The 20,449-nt window shown below is 34.6% G+C and overlaps 2 protein-coding genes across 3 annotated transcripts in view; both read left to right on the forward strand.

Moving 5' to 3' along the window:
* LOC128998407 (protein Lilipod) overlaps positions 1 to 9,244 on the forward strand; it is a 41,700-nt gene extending 32,456 nt beyond the window's left edge. For both annotated transcript variants that reach the window (XM_054424526.1, XM_054424527.1), the window contains 3 exons: positions 3,994 to 4,150; positions 6,048 to 6,130; positions 6,433 to 9,244. In XM_054424526.1, the coding sequence (XP_054280501.1) occupies positions 3,994 to 4,150; positions 6,048 to 6,120 (230 nt within the window). In that variant the 3' untranslated portion in view covers positions 6,121 to 6,130; positions 6,433 to 9,244. The remainder of the gene's footprint in view (positions 1 to 3,993; positions 4,151 to 6,047; positions 6,131 to 6,432) is intronic.
* A 2,273-nt stretch (positions 9,245 to 11,517) lies between these two features.
* LOC128998236 (H/ACA ribonucleoprotein complex non-core subunit NAF1-like) lies at positions 11,518 to 20,023 on the forward strand. Its single transcript, XM_054424282.1, has 2 exons — positions 11,518 to 11,646; positions 17,875 to 20,023. Exons 1-2 carry the CDS (start codon positions 11,587 to 11,589, stop codon positions 19,933 to 19,935), a joined length of 2,121 nt encoding a protein of 706 aa, XP_054280257.1. The 5' UTR covers positions 11,518 to 11,586; the 3' UTR covers positions 19,936 to 20,023.
* Positions 20,024 to 20,449: the final 426 nt, after the last annotated feature.

The raw sequence follows: 20,449 nt of genomic DNA on the forward strand, positions 1-20,449 counted from the left end.
TCAAAACCCTGTCTTCTTCAGTATAACACCAATTTTCAAATCAAATCAATTTATTGACTCAAAAATAAACGTTACATTAAGTGCTTATAGCAGTAACTGATGTCTTGTAATTTACATAAATAAATACTTATAATAACAGTACAGTAATTACAGTAAATACCAACTCAATTTACTTAGACAGTTATACAAATATTATACATAAAACATAGACAATTACAATAACAACACAACTGTACAATTACTAACCCAAAGTCTGGGATGGAATAATAAACCTTAACCAGTACAATTTCCTTAATTTTAACTTTGTTTTAACAAATATTTAATATTTAATTGCTTGGCATCTGGCATGAGCAACTCTTGGTGTTATTGCAATTAAACAAAATACAGGGTTTAATTGCAAATTGGTAAAAAAATTAAAACTCCTTTAATAGATTTTTACAGCTATGACACATATTTACACCAGCAATGACTCTAAGAACTTTTTTTGCATAGTAAAAACTTCATTTGTGTGATATGGATCGCAGGTCGAGGTTTAATGATGATGAACATGTTAACGTTGGCATGGGTTTATTCAAAGTGACCGAGGACTCAATCTAGACGGTACAGTACAGTTAAACTCAGTACAGTCCAAGTACAACAACAATAGTACAGTCTGGAAACTAACATGATATATATATAAAAGAACATATTATGACACATGCATGAATAACTGGAAGAGCACCTTCCTTTAACTGAATTTCATGTTCACCTTTTATACATCCAACACCAGACATCAAGTCTGGGTATTCATCAAGAATACAATGAGAAGACCCAGGACCTTCATTTGAGCCTTTATTACCTTTTACATTGTCAACCCTTTTTATGAGGTTCAGTTTGACACAATCGGACAACCCCAAAATGCAAGGCGATTTACTATTTACAACAAAAAACTCTATACTATGTACTTCATCTTTGTGTTTAACATCAAGGGAGCATTTACCTACAGTGTTTAAGTCTAAGTCGGTCTGCTACGATTGCGTATGAAGCTGTTTGATCGTGACGTCACATGGTGCCCTTTCTTGCTATCCTTGCTTGCAATTTTGTGCACGTCTATACTTGCCGATCTAGTGTCTGAGCAAATATCTCCTAATTGATTGCTAGCAGTTTCTGAAGCCCTACATATTTCCAAAGCTTGATTTAAATCTAGGTCTTAAGGCCAGGCGCACACAGGCGATTTTGAGTCGCGCAACAGTTGCTCGACTAAAATGTTCAACATTGTTTTAAATTGGAGTGCGCACACCAAGGAAACAGTCTAGGGACAGTCGCGCAACTGTTGCAACCGATGTTCCCGGACCCAATTTGCCAGTGACTGCTCTGCGACTCAATTGTTGCGGGACTGTCGCTCCAGGTTTTGTATCCATTGAACCAAGTGTAGATGCGCACACATGCAACTAAATTGTCGCTGTGGCGTAGTCTCACCCGAGGAATTCAACTACTGGTGGGCAGATCTGTCTCTAGTGTTTGCTCTCTTTTTGTTGTGTGAAGTTTTTAGAAAATTACTTAAATACGAGTTCCGTGATGAGAATGTCAAACAATTAATTAATTAAGTTGACAAGAGGCCGCCTTTATATTTAAAGTCATTGAAAGACTGTTCGGATATTAATTTGAAGAAGAAGTTGTGGGATGAAGTGTCCTTGGCAGTCACTAAAGATTGGAACAACCTAACACAAGAGGATAAAATCTAAAATCTCAACTTCAACAACAAAGCACATACTACGGCTGTATCATTGAAATCCATTCGGTAATGTTAACGCTGTTAACAAATTTAATGTCTAACTTTAGACTTTAGATTCACGACTAAAAAGTTGCCTGTGTGTGCACTCCAGCTCAACTGTCGCTAGACTTCAGAGTCTCCGAGTGGGTTGCGCAACAGTCCCCCGATTAGTCGGGCAACTGTTGCGCGACTCAAAATCGCCTGTGTGCGCCTGGCCTTAGTTTACAAAAGTCGGTCTTTCAATGTTCTATTTCTAATACCCAAAATGAGTTTGTCTTTGATTAAACTGTCTGTTAACTGGCCAAAGTCACATGAACTAGACAAATCCCTAAGATCAGTTACAAAAGAGTCTAAATTTTCATCAAGGTTTTGCTCACGCAAAAAGAAAATATGACGTTCATAAGTTACGTTTTTAGTGGGTATAAAATAATTATCAAACTTAGATATTACAGTCTCTAACTTGTGCTTGTCTTCTCCTGTTGAATACTGAAAATTGTTGTAGATTTTCAGAGCACTATCACCAATGACTGACAGTAAAAGAGCGATTTGATAATCACTAGTCTCTTTTTCACTTTTGCTAGCAACCATGTAGATTTTAAATTTTTGTTTGAAAAATGACCAATTTTCTGACATATTACCTGACCATGTCAATTCTGATGGTAGGCGTATTGAAGGTGTAGTCGAACTTTGCACGACGATGGATGTTTTTTCCTCCTCTTCTCCTGTTTTCGGCATGATTATAAAGCTTCAACGTCTTGTCTCAATAATTAAAAATAACTGTGTTAAATTCAAACATACTTTTAAGACTCACATAATTAAATTTTACCGACTGCGCCATGTGATATGGATCGCAGGTCGAGGTTCGTTAAATGATGATGAACATGTTAACGTTGGCATGGGTTTATTCAAAGTGACCGAGCACTCAATCTATACGGTACAGTACAGTTAAACTCAGTACAGTCCAAGTACAACAACAATAGTACAGTCTGGAAACTAACATGATATATATATAAAAGAACATATTATGACAATTTGCATGTGGAGATCCCTAAACAATCAAACCATACGTTAAATGGCTATGAAATAGTCCATATTAAAGCATTCTGATTCAATTCACCACATTTCATAGCAAACACACTAGAACTAAGTCTTCCCTTCACCAAATGAACATGATATTGCCAATTTATAGTATCAAAAGTTAGTCACAAAAACTTTGGATGCAAATGTTCATTTGGCATCTCAGGGATCTCTCTAAGACTAAATACTACAGTTGATGTTTTCTCTTTATTTAAAATTAATGGAGGATTAATGTGCAAGTGCTAGAGGATTAATATACATTTTTTAGATTAAGCAAGTGTTTAATTTTCAAGGTCCTGGTAAAATAATGAAATACAGGGTGACACAAAGGAAACGGACGTTTTTTAAATGAGTAGTACACAGTAGTTAAAAGGAATAAACTAGTTTTAATACTGTACATAGTGAGGTAAACGTTTGCCATTTGTTATAAAACCGTCATTTTTTGAAAATGACGTCATGCATATGGTGGCCATGTACTTATCTACAAATGTTCATTCTGGTCTGAAAATCATCTGAAACTCGGGTCAGGAGGTTCAATGCCATTGATATCTTCTGTGATTGCAAACTTCAAATCCCCTAGAGTGCGTGGTTTTTGAGCATGAACACGCTCCTTAAGAAACCTCCAAAGGATATAATCACTAGTGGTCAAGCCGGGTGATCTTGGTGGCCACGGCATGTCACCAAAGCAAGAAATCACCTTGTTAGGAAACATTCATTCAATACTGCTCTCTTTCTGGCGATGTTTTCGGGTGTTTTCGAAGTTCTAACAAGGCCTGGTGGTTTCTTTCTTGTTATATTCCCGTTGTTCGGAACCCTGAAACCCATCTTAAGAGCGTATTTCGGCTTGGACCGTTCCATAGAGTTCAATATTAAAATGTCGACTAAATTCCCGCTGGATTTGATGACGGATTCACCATTTCGGACCAAAGTATCGTATGCGAAAACGCGATGGTCTAGGGTCCACTGAGCCATTTCAACAAAAATGGCAAGCCTCACTGAAGGTAATGACATAACTTCAATCTTCCTACCACGTGCAACAACGATGGAACAGCTGTTTAAAAAACGTCCGGTTCCTTTGTGTCACCCTGTACTTTATATTCACAATAATATCTGTATTCAATCAAATCAATTGACATAGTCATTATTATTTGTAACTATTACAGGTATAACCAACTTTGATCTGATGGGGGAGTACGGACAGATAGAGTGGCTCGGCAACTTCAAGATCGTCTTGTTGTACAACATTGTGTTTGCTGCAGCGTCAACACTTTGTCTGTCCAACCAGTGTACACTAGCAGTTCGCCGTGAACTTTATAACAGGTAGGCCAGCACTCATGGTGCACTTTAGGTAGTTTACAACAACAATCGTGTAACTTATATCATGTAATGTACTTTTAAATTCCTAGTCATTTTTTGTTCCATGTAAACATGTTAAATTTTTAATTGTCATAGTACTCTGTAAGTTTTGACATTAGGCGTCATGTTTTTTTTAAATCTCTTGCTTAAAAGTATTTTCTGGTCTTCTATCTTTATAAGAGATTCAAGAACTCTTTTATTGAGTAAACAGGTCGTTCCACCAGCCAGTCTCGCAGTCCCTGTTTTAGTGGGTTTCCTTTCATAGTCTTGAGGTCTTGAGGCATTGATGATCTTGCGGCCGATATAGGATGGTTTCTTACTGAACTGCGTGGTATGGTGTGCAGGAAGGCTAAAATCTGTTGCTCTTCTGGTCTGTTATGGGTTAAAATCTCCATTCCTGGGAAGGTCCAGCTGGTCAGTGTATAGGACAACTGCACTGATGTAAAGTGCTATGAAAGTTGGTAGCTTTAGTGATTTAAAGGCTTCTCTGCAGCCATCTGTGAGGTCAAGGTCCATGAGAGCCCCAATGGCTTTCAACTTAAGTGCCAGGATATTGTTAAGGTTAGTTTCAGATGCCTCTCCATGATATCAACCCATACCTGAGATAGGGATTCACTAAAGCAAAATATTCTGTCTTAGCTGCTTGCAGTTCATTTCATCCTTTTCCCCACATGGATCTCGGATAAAAGCTTCTTTGTTAAGTTTTTTATATGATCTATCCAGGTGAGATTAGCCTCAATAGTGAGACCGAGGAGTTTAAACTTTTTTTCAACTGAAATATCAGGCGTTTAGGTATGTGCTCCAGTATTCTGCTAAAATTTATCTGTATCTTCTTAGAGGGGTTTAATCCTAGCTATTTTTTAGGCAATATTGTAGAGCTTTGTCTGTTGATAACAGAATATCTTAATGTACTTCTTGTGCTGTGCCATTTCTAAACAGTAGTGTTGTGTCATCTGCGTACATAATGGTTTTGATGTTGTTGTCATTTATAAAACGAGGAAAGTCATTCGGAAAAAAGATACTAAGAAAAGGGCCCAGGACAGAGCCCTGGGGCACTCCTCTATTCACTACCAATTGTCTTGATCTTTGCACATATTCAACTCGATCTACTTTTTGTTAAATTACAACATTTTGCCTATGTCCTTTTAAATAGCTAGCAACCCATTCTTTTGTCATGCCATCATTGCACAAATGACTCCTGATATTTCCATATTTTTTAGTCCAACATGTTATGTGAGGGTTGTCTGTTTTTGAAGGTCTTCTACAAACTCTTATCAAGACAAAGTGAGCTAGTTCAAATCTTGACACCAGTGTAGTTTTCTCTACTTCCTTACTAATTATTCTAGCCAGTTTCTACCTCTGTGATACATAGTCTTGTCATAAAAGCTAATACAAATTAAAGTAAAATTTTTGCTCTCGCAAAGTATAAATTAATTGTGTTCTATGAATAGATTTCCACAATCTATTGAATGAATCCCCAATGTTTAAGTCCACCGCCAGTTGCAGTTTATTTTAAAGCAGTGAAAAAAAGAAAGATTTGCTTTCTAAAACTACATGTAGATTGAATTTGAAACTAAACTGAGAAATGTGAACATCATTTTGAACTGTACAAATATTCATGTTTCTTAATGGCCATAAAGAATAGCAATGGATCCTGAAATCAATAGTTGTTGCAGTGAACTGATTCCTAAATACCTAAGTAAGGTTCTTTTTGAAGTTTCTATTTTATACTCAACTTTTTATATTTACTTCTGGTAATCACTGTTGGCAAGTAAATAATACAACGCTGAACTGAGTTAAATAATTGTTATTAAATAAATTGAGTGAGTAGTATATTAAATGTTATTTGTCTGTTGTGCAGGTTTCACAGCTTGGTATCATTTGGGAATGTAGACCGCAACCGAGCCCAGGCATATACACCCAAACAAGACTGATTTTTTTAAGGTAAGATATATTTTGTCTTCTTAAATAAACACTGTCAAAAAAGTAACTTGAGTATTTTTTTTCTATTCCCATCTATTCTATTTTATCTATTCTTTTCCCATGTTTAAAATTTAGTTTAGGATTTTTGAATTTTGGCATGTTCCCTTGGTAGCCAATCGAGTTGTTAAGCACTCTAAAAACTAAATTTTAGCTTCTCAAAATCAGTGCCAACAATATTTTAAATCCATATAAGTGTTATTGTTTTTATTCCCTACGAGGTATTGATATGAGAGGTTTATAGTGAGTGTTTACTTCTGTTTCAGGCTAGAAGCAGATCCAAAGGGTATGTTAGTAAGTCTGCATTGTTTGTATTATAAACTGTAATTGTGTATTGTGCAACACTGTGATGCTTGTAAAAATAGTTTTAAGTTTAATTTTATTCCCAACCCCTTGATTTTGTGTAAAAGATGTGTTATCATTTTAATTACCAAATATTTATTGATTAGGTAATCACTGTAAGGCTTTAATTAATTTAGGTCCAGGAAGTAATTTATTATCAACTGATTAGCACGTGAAATAACCTATTGAATCACACATCTATTGTATAGTAATATATCAAAGCACAAGATTAGTAATATCAACTTAAAATTTCCTACAATCCAAAACAGACTTTTTCAAAGACTGAATACTTTTATATAACTAAAGGTAGCATGAAATACGGTCCATTTAAAATGGATTTTGCATTATTTTAATGAGTGATCAGTAATCTATTTAATTTTTTTATGCATGTATCAAATACATCAAAGCAATTTCAGTAGTTTTTTTTTTTGTATTCTAAAGTTTTTAACAGCTTTTATTGTTACACATGAATAAAATCATGAATTTATGTTATATCAACATTGAATCTGTGATAGTAAAATACAATAAAGTAAAAACAATCCTCCAAAAACCTACTTTATGTATGTCAAACCTAACCATAGTCTGTACGGTCAAAACTGTCTCCTGCTCCTCAGTCTACGTGGGACTGGCCCAGGCCTTAAACCCGATAGCTGCTCCTCGGCTGTTCTACTAATTAGTCACCTTTTAGCTTTCCCACTAGCTTCAGTAACTTTTTTACCTAAGTCATAACTTCCAAATTTGTATACAAAATTTTAGAAGTATATAAAATAAGATCATTGATTGATTTACAAGGGCGAATTTGATTGAGAATCTAATATTTTTATGTACTTCTCAAATTATTGATAAAATTTGTTGTAGTTATGACTTGTGTAAAAAAGTTACCGAAACTATTGGAAAAGCTAAAAGGTGACTAATTAGGGCGATTGGTGCAGATATCGGGTTTATGGCCCGGACCAAAGGGTCAGGAGACAGCTTTCACCGTACAGACTATAGTTTTAAAATAATCCTAAAGAGGTAAAAATTTACGTGTATCAAAGGGGAAAGTTTTAAATGTTATAATAAATTAAAACCTAGTTTGTGTTTGTTTGATTATGTGAATAATATTTGTAAATGAATTATAATTACTGTAGCACAGTTGGTTTTTATTTATCTCTCCAAGAGGGCATTATTTTAACTATTACTGTTCTGTAACAGAGAAAATTTAATGTCACATGAATAAAGTGCAGTTTTAAGGTTTTAGTTACATAATGATAGATATTTTTGTACATTTTAGTTTAGTTAAAGTTCAGTTTAACTGATTTTAATAAAAACTTCAGATCACCTCTCATTTAGTGTTTTAACAATTGTGATCAGTGTTTAGAATAATCAAGGTTTTTATTTTATCATTTTAATCTCAAATGGATCATTTGATTTGAACTCAACAGTTGGATCATTAGCACATTTAATGTTTTGTTGTACAAAGATACGTAAGTTTAATTTATTGTTTAAACTTGTGAATATTAGTGAAATTGTTTTAGAGTTAAAAGCCTATCACGGCTATTTCTGTCTAGTCTAGTTTAGGTTTCTGTTCCACTTTTGTATGTTATTGATAGTTTTAATTTCATGGCTCATAGAAATATCTTTAATATGCTCAGCAAAATATATTACATTTTGAATGTATGTTGGTATATGTGTAGTTGACTTTGAACTGTCAAAGTTACCATGAACTTATGTTAACTTTTTGCATTCGTTTCCCAAAACTAGTTTTACGTGGTTTGAGTTGGTTTTATCATAAACTATCCTTGTATTTAGTTAATATGGTTAGATGAAAACAGCAAATTAATGCATGTAGAACATGATTTAATGATTACTATTTGATTTGTGTATGCAGAGGTGCTGACAATTCTGGGACCAGATTAATATTTTTTATTTTGTTAAAAAAGTTCAGCAGTTTTAATTCAGTATGGTCATGGTGCTAAATAAACCTATTCCCAGAATGATTACTGACACTTTCAAATGTACAGCAACAAACATACAGGTCAATGCAAAACGTTCCTCAAAGATTCAGCATGATTTATATCAAAGGCTGGTATGTACAACATTTAAAGGACTGATCCTGCAAGCTGCACTCAAACAGTTGCTACATTACTACAGTCATTAAATGTCATCAGTCTGTAACATTTATTATTAATTTAATATTAAGTTATTCCTTAATTTTCTCAATTTTTAACATTTACTACTGTTTTATTATTTTTATTTACACACATTATTTCAGAGACAAGTTATGTTAAAAATGGAGTCGACTAAAGATTAACTTACTTTTTTATCTAATTTCATAATTCCGTCAGATTTTTTCAGCCTAATCGTATGGCTTATTCATAAATTCTTTGCCAAAATCCATTTTGTATTCAATTGTCTATTTTAAGAGTGGTTTCCCGCTTTATTACGAGCTTGCACAGACCTAAAAGTGATGTACACATCAACCAGTGGAAAGATAATTGGTAAAAACACAAGTCTGTTCCTAACATATCAGCACCTCTTTGTTGTTAGTATCTCTCTTGTTACAAAAAATAAATATATTTATTTATTTATACATTCTAGTAACTATAGATACTTACAAGGCATGTTTTTTAAGTAAGTTCCGTTTTTAAAAAATTTCTCCGTTCCAGTGCTGCGATTGGCATTTTGGACATTTGAGCTATGTATGTGTATCTTTTGGCAAGTCTGCACCGGAAATTCGGCAAAAATCGGCCGTGTTTACATCCGGTTTTGAGCATTCAAAATGGTGCCGCCAATAGAGACTGCCGCCGACTATGAAGTGCGTGCTGTAATTAGATTTTCAACTGCTAAAAAGGTGTGTGAAATCCATTGAAATTCATCGAGATTAGTGAAGTGTATGGCGAGAACATTATAAGTTACGAAATGGTACACAAGTGGGTAAAGGCATTTAAAGATGGCCCCGCTAACGTTCATAATGAGCTACACACTGGGTACTGGTGACATTAATGACGCCACCCAGTTCATCATCAACGTTAGTGGGGCCTTTAAATGCCCTTACCCACTTGTGTACCATTCCGTCACTCATAATGTTCTCGCCATACACTTCACTAATCTTTTGATGAATTTGAATGGCTTTCACACCTTTAGCAGTTAAAATCTAATTACAGCACACACTTTATAGTCGGCGGCAGTCTCTATTGGCGGCACCATATTGAATGCTCGAAACCGGATGTAAACACGGCCGATTTTTGCCAAATTTCCGGTGCAGACTTGCCAATAGATGCACATACACAGCGCAAATGTCCAAAATGCCAATCACAGCGCTGGAACGGAGAAATTTAAAAACGGAACTTACTTAAAAACCATTCCTCGTACATAAATCAAAATCAAAAAGTTATGATACATTTACCCTTGAAATCTCATTATCATTCGTTGATAATTTTTACACTGACCATAAAGTGCAAGTTGATGTCATTCCTATTTATTGAGGGCTTAAAACGTCACTATAATAATATCACATCTTGGTTACAAAAAAGGTTGTAATCAGTTGATTGTACAGATTAAAATAATATTTGGCTTAAGGTTTAGTTAACCTTATAGTTAGATTATGTGTTTGTTTTGTTTTATAAGAGTATGATATTTATTCATCTGCTAGTCATTAATTGAACCCGTTTCCTCAATCCTCCATGTTAGTGTTGTAGAAGAAGGAAGAAGTAATCTAATAGATTTAACATAGGGAGGGAATTGTAATATGTAGTTGTTTCTATGAGCCATATCAACATCAATCATGCTAAGGTAAGATAATTTTGTAAAACAGTTGTAATAAATCTTTCGTTGTTGAAAATGGCATTTTATTGTTTCTTCCTTAGATAATATTTTCTCTCATACTAATATAAGTAAATAGAAATTGATAATCCTATTCAAAATAGTTTTGTTTGTGATCTAATCAATTAATTTTGGTAATTTCACATTAACTGGAGTGAAATGCATTGGTATTTCAAAATAAGAAAGAATACTACCACAGGTGGAAATGGATTTATGTTTGTGAGTAAACTGATGGTTTTTAATAATTCTTATACTTAAGCCGCACAATTGAGAAACATATAAATAAACATGAAAGCCTAAAAGTAGATTTTGTAATACATGTTTCATGTTCAAAATCAATGTCAATGTATCTTTGTTATTGCTCTCCTAAAGAATCCCTGTTCATTTGGATAATGTACATTGTATATAATGGCTTGTATAAGTAGCAAATTAAGAAAAAATAGCTATTAAGAAAATAAAGAAACCTTTTTAATGTTTTTAAAAACTTGTTCATTAGACTTGTCCAAACCCACTTAATTTTACAAATTCTTCCAATAACAAGGGTCGGGTGTTTTATATTGTGCAGGCTTAATCTGTACAAAAACGCACAAACTCAACTAAAATCAGAGTCGAGAAATGAGACAAAAACTGCATTTGATGTAGGTGTTCAGCACATTACACACATATACAACACGAATAAATACAGTATAAATAATAGATTGTGAAACATCGCTATAAACCTGATTAGGGGTCGTGTTTAAAAATGTCTACAATGGTTGTGAGCGTGAATCTGATTGTGTGATTGTGCAGGCCCTGATTACATCACTAATTGGTATTTGTAATTTTGAGTGATCACTTAAGTTGAAATAGTTTTAAACTAAATTTTACGCATTCTTATTATTTTATTTGTGGGGTTTCCATCACTCACTTTATTTTTTTTTTTTATGTCACAACTGAACCATTCATCTAAAAGGATGAAAGTAGCTTATATTTTTCAAGGACCAATAATTAAATTGCAAACAAATAACAATTTCAGCAAGCATTTGGAACCAAACCATCTTGGATTTCCTTATTGTTACCAAATTCGTGGAATGAACGTAAGACTAAGGCAGTGTTCTACATCAACCATACTCTGACTATTATCAGTAGTAGGTGAGATACGGTGGTTGTGTAAAGAATTATATTTACTGTAGAGTCGATGGTGTTTGTTGAGAGAATCAGTAGAGAAGTGGTGTTGTCAGTTGTAAATTGTGAGTGGAGATTCGTGATGATAAGGGTTTGCAGGAGCCCTGCAGATGTCCTCTGTGTGTTTTCCCGTCTCTCTCGGACTCATTCTCTCTGTTAATCTTATCCTGGTAAGATTATCTCATAATCTGGGTTCTCCTTGGATAGATATAGATATAGATATAGTAAATATTTATAGATTAAAACAGTGAAACTCAATATTTAGATATTGTAACACTCTTTTCTACAACAATTGACTTTCCAATTTGAAATGTTTAAAAATAAATAAACTTATTTATTTTTAGATAACTTTTGGACAATTTTGTATTAGTAACCTACAGACAAAGAACAGCTCTCTGTAACAACCCTTAATGTAGCAAGCTGTAGTGTTGTTTAAAATTTATAAATGTAACTGTGTTCTGAATTTGATCAATTTTAAGCCAAAACCTGAAATGAAATTTCGTTTATCCGAGATAATTGAAACGGAGCTTGCCTCGGATAGCAAAACTAGTTTCCAAATCAAACTACTAATTCTCTCTAATTCTAAAAAACAAAATAATTTTAGATAATAAATTGAAAGACATGTTCAGCAGAAAATTTAGTAACTTGGTCAGTAAATAAAACCCTTCACAAAAGTAATATTAGTTGAGGATTCAATGGAATTACTATATTAATCAACATAAAATACCTGAAGGATGCTGCTGTGTCATTTCTTTATTAGATAAATACTTTTTACCCTTAATGAACTTTAAAATCAGATTCTTACAAAACCTGCAATGATGTATATTTTAAACCTGGTATTAATTCAAACATTCACATTTGCATTTCAGGTTTTAATTTAGGAAAAACTAATGTTATACTTTTTTATAATTGTATCAAATTAGCTTTTTTATGAACACTTTTTGATCTCGTGATTCACAAGTGAGACATAAGAACATAAATTAGCTAATTGAATGAAAAAAGTTATTTGAAGCAATTTTCAACTGAATTTCAAATGTCATTTCAAAAGTAATATGGGTTAAACAAGGAACATAAGAAAAATACATTAATTGTATTTTGGAGTTTGTCACATCCCAAACATGTTTGTTAATGTAGGGCTTGAACTTTACACAATTTGGCAAAGTTATGTTCAGGAGATTGGATGGATAATAATTTGAGATTATGATTGTTGTACCACTTATCATACTAATGGCTTACTAAAATTCATTAGCTTTAGCATTTTATGACACACACAGAATCAGAATTATTGCTTTATTAATTTTTATACACAAAATACATTATAAATAGTGTCAATAGGTACAACAAAACAAAAATATCAATGATAAATTTACAAGAATTAGCTGAAATCATTGTTTACGTTATCTCAACATTTGTTACATAAAATCTTAAATAACTGTTTTCAAATGATTATAGAGAAGCTGTAAATTTAATCGAATCAGGCAGGTATTATAACAATTAATGCCATAGTAGTAGGGAGGCAATTCAAAAGTAAAAAATTTTGTCCGAGGTAAGGCAGCCTTTTTATCTAGTGTAATTGCCCTAAATTAATACAAATATCAGAAATATTTTGTTACATAAACATTAGCAGATAATAAATCTAAAAGCAAGGAACGGATAGAATGTTATTACTTTTAGATACATTTTTGCACGAATCTCTAGCTTTGACACTATCATAATGATATGTTTTTGCAAATTAAATATTTTTTTTTCTTTTGCCAGAACTACCTCAAAAAAATTAGCCCGTAGTTAACAGTAAGGTAAACATATCCAAATCAAACAGCATAAGAGTGGGAAAAGAGACTGACCTACATAGAATGAGAATTCCTAATATGCTTTACAGTATTTAACTTTTTGATAATGTCTGCAATGTTAGTTTTCCAGGTTAATTTATGATCTATGGTTATTCCTAAAAGATCGGTACAGTCAGTAAAACTGCATGGTAGAGTTGTATTGTTGTTGTTAACATTAGGATTTTTTTTCATTAAAAGTTATTTGCTTTGATTTAATAAAAGCCCACTAGCTAGAAACCAACTTTACAGCTCATGGGATTTGTTTTAATAGCTGAAGCCTAAAACATTGATTTACCTGTCCGAGTAAAGATAGCCAAGAAGTCATCAGCAAACAACAAATTTTGAATTTAAGGTCATAGAAAAGTCATTGGCATAAATTAAGAAGAGTAAGGGTCTGAAAATGGAATCTTGAGGAACACCCTCAGTGATGAATCTATAATAATCAGGCGTAAGCACTGGTGAAACAAATTAGTAGTCCTGCCTGATGTTTCATAGATCCGTAATTTCCCCAGGATATCATGGTTTACACAATCAAATCCTCTTGACAGATCACAGAAGAGACTAGCTACATTCTGTAATTTTTCAAGAGCATCCTCTAGTCAAGTCAAGTCAAAACATGCTTTATTCATTGTTTTGTACATAGAGTTAGTACATTGAATGCATAATATTTTGAAACAAATACTTAAAACTAATACAATAATGTTAAAAACACCATCATTTCTGTTGGCAACAGGGGCGTAGCCAGGGGGGGGGGTGCTGAAGGTGCTCCAGCACCCCCCAAAATTTTCATAAAATTAAGTTTTAGCGAATTTCCCTTTAGGGAAGTAGCTATTACCATAGGGACACAATAAGACAGGCCCGATATGATATACTTTTTCATTTTCACATCTCTAGAGGCCAACAACACTATTCGTTCAAATTTTTATGTATGAAATTTGGCTTGAATTTCAAATTTGTAGGGCAGGATAAACTTAAATGAGTTCGCGAACCAGCATGATCGGACTATGGGAAAGGGGTTTCATAAGGTAAAAATTGGTTTGACTCATTTTTGAACCTCAAAACATAAAATTTCCCCATTTTTCTTTACACCAATTCAAAGAGCTTAAAAAAACAAACAATTTAGTATATTGTTAGCGAAATTGACAGGAAAGCAGGCTTACCTTTAAATAGGTCCATAGAAACACATAAAATATAAATTTTCAACAACTGGAGAAATGGCAATGGCATGAACTTGCGATTTTCAATTTCCAGTTCCAATTAGTATATTGGAGTGTTTTGTGAGGTTACTGGTTAAGGAGAAAATTTTATAAATTATAAATTTAAAATTCCTTTGTTATTCTAATGGAGAATAAGTAAACTGTTGTAGTTAGCTTGTTTATGGATATATTTTGATTAAATTTTGGCAAATTTATTTATTTTATACTAAGCTATTAATATTTTACTTAAAAACACGCTATTATCCTCCCTGTAGCAGCAAACCTAGGTACTTGTTAAACCTAATGTTATTTATATAAATTTAATTTAAAATCCAATACTGGTAAATAGAAATCCGCTTAGTCTGCAGGTTTGCTGTGGTGGGGGTATTTAACTATTAACTAAGTGAGGTTTTTTAACCTGCTCAATAAACCTGTTTGGATGTCATGCCGGTTGGTATATCGAACGAATGAGCGAAGTTAGTTGGCACAGACTATACGCATCGGCAATGTCAGTGTTTCACCAGAACAAGTACTGGACGTAATGGCAAGCATGCCCTGGAAGCTTGTTCTCTTGTAGTCTTTGATGCCATGCCATCAAAGCAATTAGCAATTTTAACTTTTTTAAACTTATAAAAATCACATTTTTAGTTATTATTTTTTTTATCCTAATGAATTTGACTTACTTTATTTGAATATGATGGTAAATTGTCGAACGGTAAAGGTAAGGCACAAAGTCTTACACTTTTTGTCTTACATTTTCCTATGGTCCGTAATTAATCAAAATAAGAGATTTTAAATGCTCAATTAATTATTTATTATTATTCAATTATCAATCATTGAGATGGGGACGCAACCTATCGCCTTAAAACTTTTTGCTTTAAAATTTACAAAATAATATTATTACGCATGGACCCCCTCGGCATCTCAACTTCTTAGTTTTTATTTTTACATAATATTTCCTCGATTACCGTCTGCAGCCTCCCCCCCCCTGGATCCGCCAATGCTTAATAAAGCGAGAGGTTCAAATCTGTTCATTGTTGACCCGGGGTAGAAACGGCCATTGATTGGATCTACTAATTCCAAGGTGATATTTTTTTTGCAGCAATTGAATAAATACCATTATCAGATTGCTCAATACATTCAATAATTAATTCATTGCAGTTTCTGTCTTTTGTCGCTAGCTGAATTTTGGATTTTTAAATTGTTAATTTTCTCAGATCTTTCTTGTTTTGAATAAGATTAAGTTAAATCCGTCATATTTAGTTCTTTTGATTTTTGATTATTTATCTCGACCTAATTTACCTTTTTATAAATACTGTCAACCTTTATGATAAGCATTGCAAGGTTCAAACAGTGGGTTTTGTGCTTCATCATTGTTCGGAATTAATTCAAGTTGTTATTTGGTGCAGCCAAAATATCTCCTTGGATATACATGGTCCTGGGAGTAAGTAAGTAAGAGTAAGTTATTACATTTTACAAGGAGTATAAGATAATCCATCAGATTCAATGTCTATGTTGGTTACATTATGTTATACAAAGCCGACTCCACATCCATAATTCTTTTTGCCTTTCAATTTAGGGACCTTTACAGTATTTTCCTTTAAGCTGTTTGTAAAACTGAAACAAATAATAATTACTCGGCAATTATGCTGTTTGTTTCTATTTTTGAGCAGTGTATTTTGTATACACATGAGCCGTGAGTATTTCTGAACAGAGTCTTCCAAAGTTGAAACGCAATCACACAGTGTTCAACTAGTGGAAAGTATCAAAGAAATTTCAGGTGTATCGCATTTGCAGGTTTGCTCATAGGTAGCGATGCACTCGAAGATAGCAATGGCTGCATGTACCCCACATTGGTGGCTTCAGGCTTCTGTACAGCTAGTGGCACTTCGTTAAGGGAGTGTTGATACGGAGACTAGTTGGATTAGCCGTTGGTTTGCAAATATTAATCAATGCCTGTTATTTTAATCAAACTAGGTCAAAATGTAAAACCTTCTAACATTTACAGCTCAAGCAAGAAAACAACATAACAGTAGACACAGAATACTTTTAACAACGCACAACATTGCAAATTTACCAAAATGGTTAAAGTATTTTAAGAAAGTTGTATAAAGTTGAAGACAACAAAAATAGACCCGCTTTCACGTGTATCTCTGTCCTGCAAATCGGTATGAAATATGAAATGTGTCTAGTAATTTAATTATTTTTTGTCCATTCAAATTCATTGCTTACTATAGCTATTATGAATTTTCTGAAATCAAGTCTTAGAATGTTGTCCTTTAAAGAAAGTTTCACCATAAAGAAGTAACTATTAACACATTTTTCAGTTTTAAAAAAGAGTTACATTGATATAACCTTATGAGGTGCTACAACCACCTCTGTGATAAAAAAGCTCAAACAGTTTTCTCTCTGTGTTTATGATATACTCATGTAAAAGCCTCGTTCACACGGGGCGAGTTTACAAGCTACTCACCAGCATGTAAGAAGCCGGCGAGTTGGTGATTGTGCTTGTATTCGTTCACACGGAGCTTGTCCACTCGCCGACGTGTAAAAAGACGCCACAGAGTCGGCGAGTGCGCTTGTAGTCGTTCACACGATGCTTTTCCCACTCGCTCAGTAGCTGGCTCGAACCAAATCCTCCACCATCTTTGAATAACACGCGCACAAGCACAAGCAACTGTGTTCACACTGGGCTACTTTACAAGCCTACTCGCTCAAAAGCTGGCGAGTTGGCGTGTAAAGTAGCGGCAGCGTAAACTTTTTCCAGAGCTTTTTTACAAGCAGCTTTTGAGCGAGTACGTCGTTCACACTGAGCTATTTTACTAGCTGCGTGTAAAAAAGCCGGCGTGTAGCTTGTAAACTCACCCCGTGTGAACGGGGCTTAAGTACTTTTTTGTTTTGGGTGCCAAGGAGCCAAAATCACTGTTCATTAGATTGTTTTTTTTTTATTATTCATCACCCTACTTTTGGATAATGATTTATATTAATAAAATTATTTTGTTACCTTACAATATCCTTGTTTCTTGTTAGTAAACTACATGTTTCGTGGCAACTGCCACATCATTAGGTTTATCCTCTTCTCAGGTTTGTCATAAACTTAAAATTAAAACACAGAACACACGTACACAACAAAACACATAACATTTATTTGATCAAAAGTCACGTTGTGTGCAAATATTTATTTATTTTACTGCGGGTTTAAAAAATATCCTCTTAAATATATTGCTATAGCCATTGTAGCAGTAAAATTAGGAACACATTCAGCGAATATTAGCAATAAATAATTAAACTGACTCAGTAAGTACTCGATTCATTCACCTTATGTCAACCAGTAGGTTAGTATTACTGTACTGATTCTTTTCTTGTTTCCCAGAAAGAATCGAGTGGACTACCGATACCGACGACTCCGCTGCCTCTCCCTCCAGGCCGCTTTCTGCCGCAACCCTTTGACAAAGATGGCTATGACTACCCTGGGAAGAAATACCCTCGTAACTGGGGCCCACCTCCACCAGAACTCTACAACCCCAACAATTTCAAGGAACAAGATCCCCGGAGTATGATAGAACCTAGTAATGTACAACCAGACTTTGGAAACAATTACTATAATAATAACTATGAGCCAGAGGGATACTACCCTGAAGAGGACTACTACATCGAAGACGAAGAGACAAATTATGACTCGATGTACTCGGGAGAGAATAGTTATGAATCGTCTCAGATGAACTACGCTGTAGAATCTAACAACATCTACGGTAATCCGTATGTAAATACAGGTTATCAAATGTACATGGGAAATGATTTCAACAATCCTGAATTAGAGTACGAGTTAGAACTGGAAGTAGAAGCTGAACTAGAGTTGGCTTCTGATGAAGATGATGACTATTCTGATGATGACATGAGTGATGTGGTTTCTTTGATGACTCCTCCCACTCAGCCACCCCCACCTCCACCTATGCCTCCCAGTAGTGGCTGGAGCATCCAGAAACCTCTACTACCTCCTCCGCCTCCACCTCCATTGACTCAGAAGCCACTCCCTCCACCCATGCAGCAGCAAATACAGCAGATGCAGCAACAAGCAAAGCAAATGGCAGCTGCTTCTCAGATGGCAGCTAACTCTCTTATGAGTGACAATGACTCTGGTGAGAGTGAAATTAAATCTAAATCGAGAGAAAGAGTCTCAAAACCTACCAGGAGTACTTCAGGTCCTTCAGTGAAACCTATTAAAGATATAAAACCAGTAATAGAGGAACCAGTTGTTGAACCACCTCGTGAGATAGAATTGTTTTCGAGAACCACGACTATAACTAAAACAACCACTTGGTATATCAATAGTGACAATGAAATTGTGGTGTCTGAAGAGATTGACATAAAACCCAGTCCATTGAAGGGGAAGTATGTAAAGACGAGTAAAACGACAACATCGGGACCTGTACCATGGTACTTACAAGGATTTGAGGATGTTATATTTGAGGAAGAAAATGGTAAGAGTAAGACAATACTCGATAAAATGTCATATTTAAAAAATATGAACCCCACATCCATTACATCTTATACAACAGCACCGAACCCGTGGTCTACAGAAGTCCACGAAGAAGTAGTCTTTGAAGAAGTCCCTGAAAAAGAAAAGAAAGATAATCAACGTAACGAACCGGACATGAAAGGACATTACTCCCACGCTTCACCCCTCGAACATATTGTCGACTACCTACCGAGAAGTCAACTAGTCCCCGAAGAAGTTGTTGAGGTTATTGAGAAAGTTTTAAATGATATCAAGGAAGAAGAGATTATATTGGAAGAAATTATGGAGGAAGAAATAATTGAATTGGTTCCATCATTCCAATTGCCTACTCAGCCTCCCAAGCAATACCTTTACCCCCAACAGTCCCAAGAAGATATGTTTATTCCCGATTATCGAGATTATAACTCCATGGGGCCAGACTTTCGAGATTTTAATTCAATGAACACAAACCAGATAACAACACCAAAGTCACTAGTTCCTCCTCCTCCACCTCCTCCCCCTCCTCCACCTTCACCTTCAGCTCCTCCGGTGGTTGATGGTGGCTTTACTCCTCAACCCAACTATCCTAGAGACCCTTACCAAGCACCACCCACTCCAGCACCCACTACACCTCATCCAACACAAGCGTTTTCCAACCACCCCCAACAAACTAACAGTCATACCCAGCAACCGACTAGAGAACAACACCCTGCAAACAACAGAGATATCCAACAGCCTCGGCAGTCCATGGAGCAGTCGCAGGAGCAAGTGCCTAGACTTCAACAACAACAACAACAACAGCGGGGAGATGTAGAAAGCCAAAGAAAGGCTCAAATAGAAGCCAAGCGACAGTTGTACCAGAGTAGACAACAACAGCAACAGCAACTTCAACAACAGTACTCAAACAGATCCAATAGACCTTCAAGAGATCTATAGAGAGTTTCTTAACATCAAATCAAATGTTATACTGTACTTTGGTTATGACCTAATATAGTATGTAATATAGTTCCATTTATAATCCTCACTCAGTGATTTATTGACCTTTCTTTCCTTTCTCGATTTTATATATTTTAATGGTGTTTATTTTCCATATCACGTCAATCACATTATCACCACATGGACATTATTTTCTTAACCATCTCAAAGAAATAGAATGAAACTAAATACACTTCATGCATGTATTTTTTATCAATAATAAGGTACCATTTAAACAAAAACACTTAAAACTTAAAAGGCAGAAATTTTAAAATGCCCTTTATTATTTTCAGCAGCACATGGACTTATACGTGAGCAGAAAGGTATACAGGTACGATAAGTTAACAAATGTGTGGTATTTTAAATGTTTGATGGTATGAAGCGCCCTAAAAAATGTGAGTACAGGTGCTTAAAAAGTTATGTGTAATTTGAGGGTTGTGACGGTGGACAATCATATGGTACGGTTGTACTATAT

The sequence above is a fragment of the Macrosteles quadrilineatus genome, unplaced genomic scaffold, assembly GCF_028750875.1.
Source record: "Macrosteles quadrilineatus isolate MER2022 unplaced genomic scaffold, UCM_ALF_1.0 Scaffold_7__1_contigs__length_78375512, whole genome shotgun sequence".
Classification (NCBI taxonomy): domain Eukaryota; kingdom Metazoa; phylum Arthropoda; class Insecta; order Hemiptera; family Cicadellidae; genus Macrosteles; species Macrosteles quadrilineatus.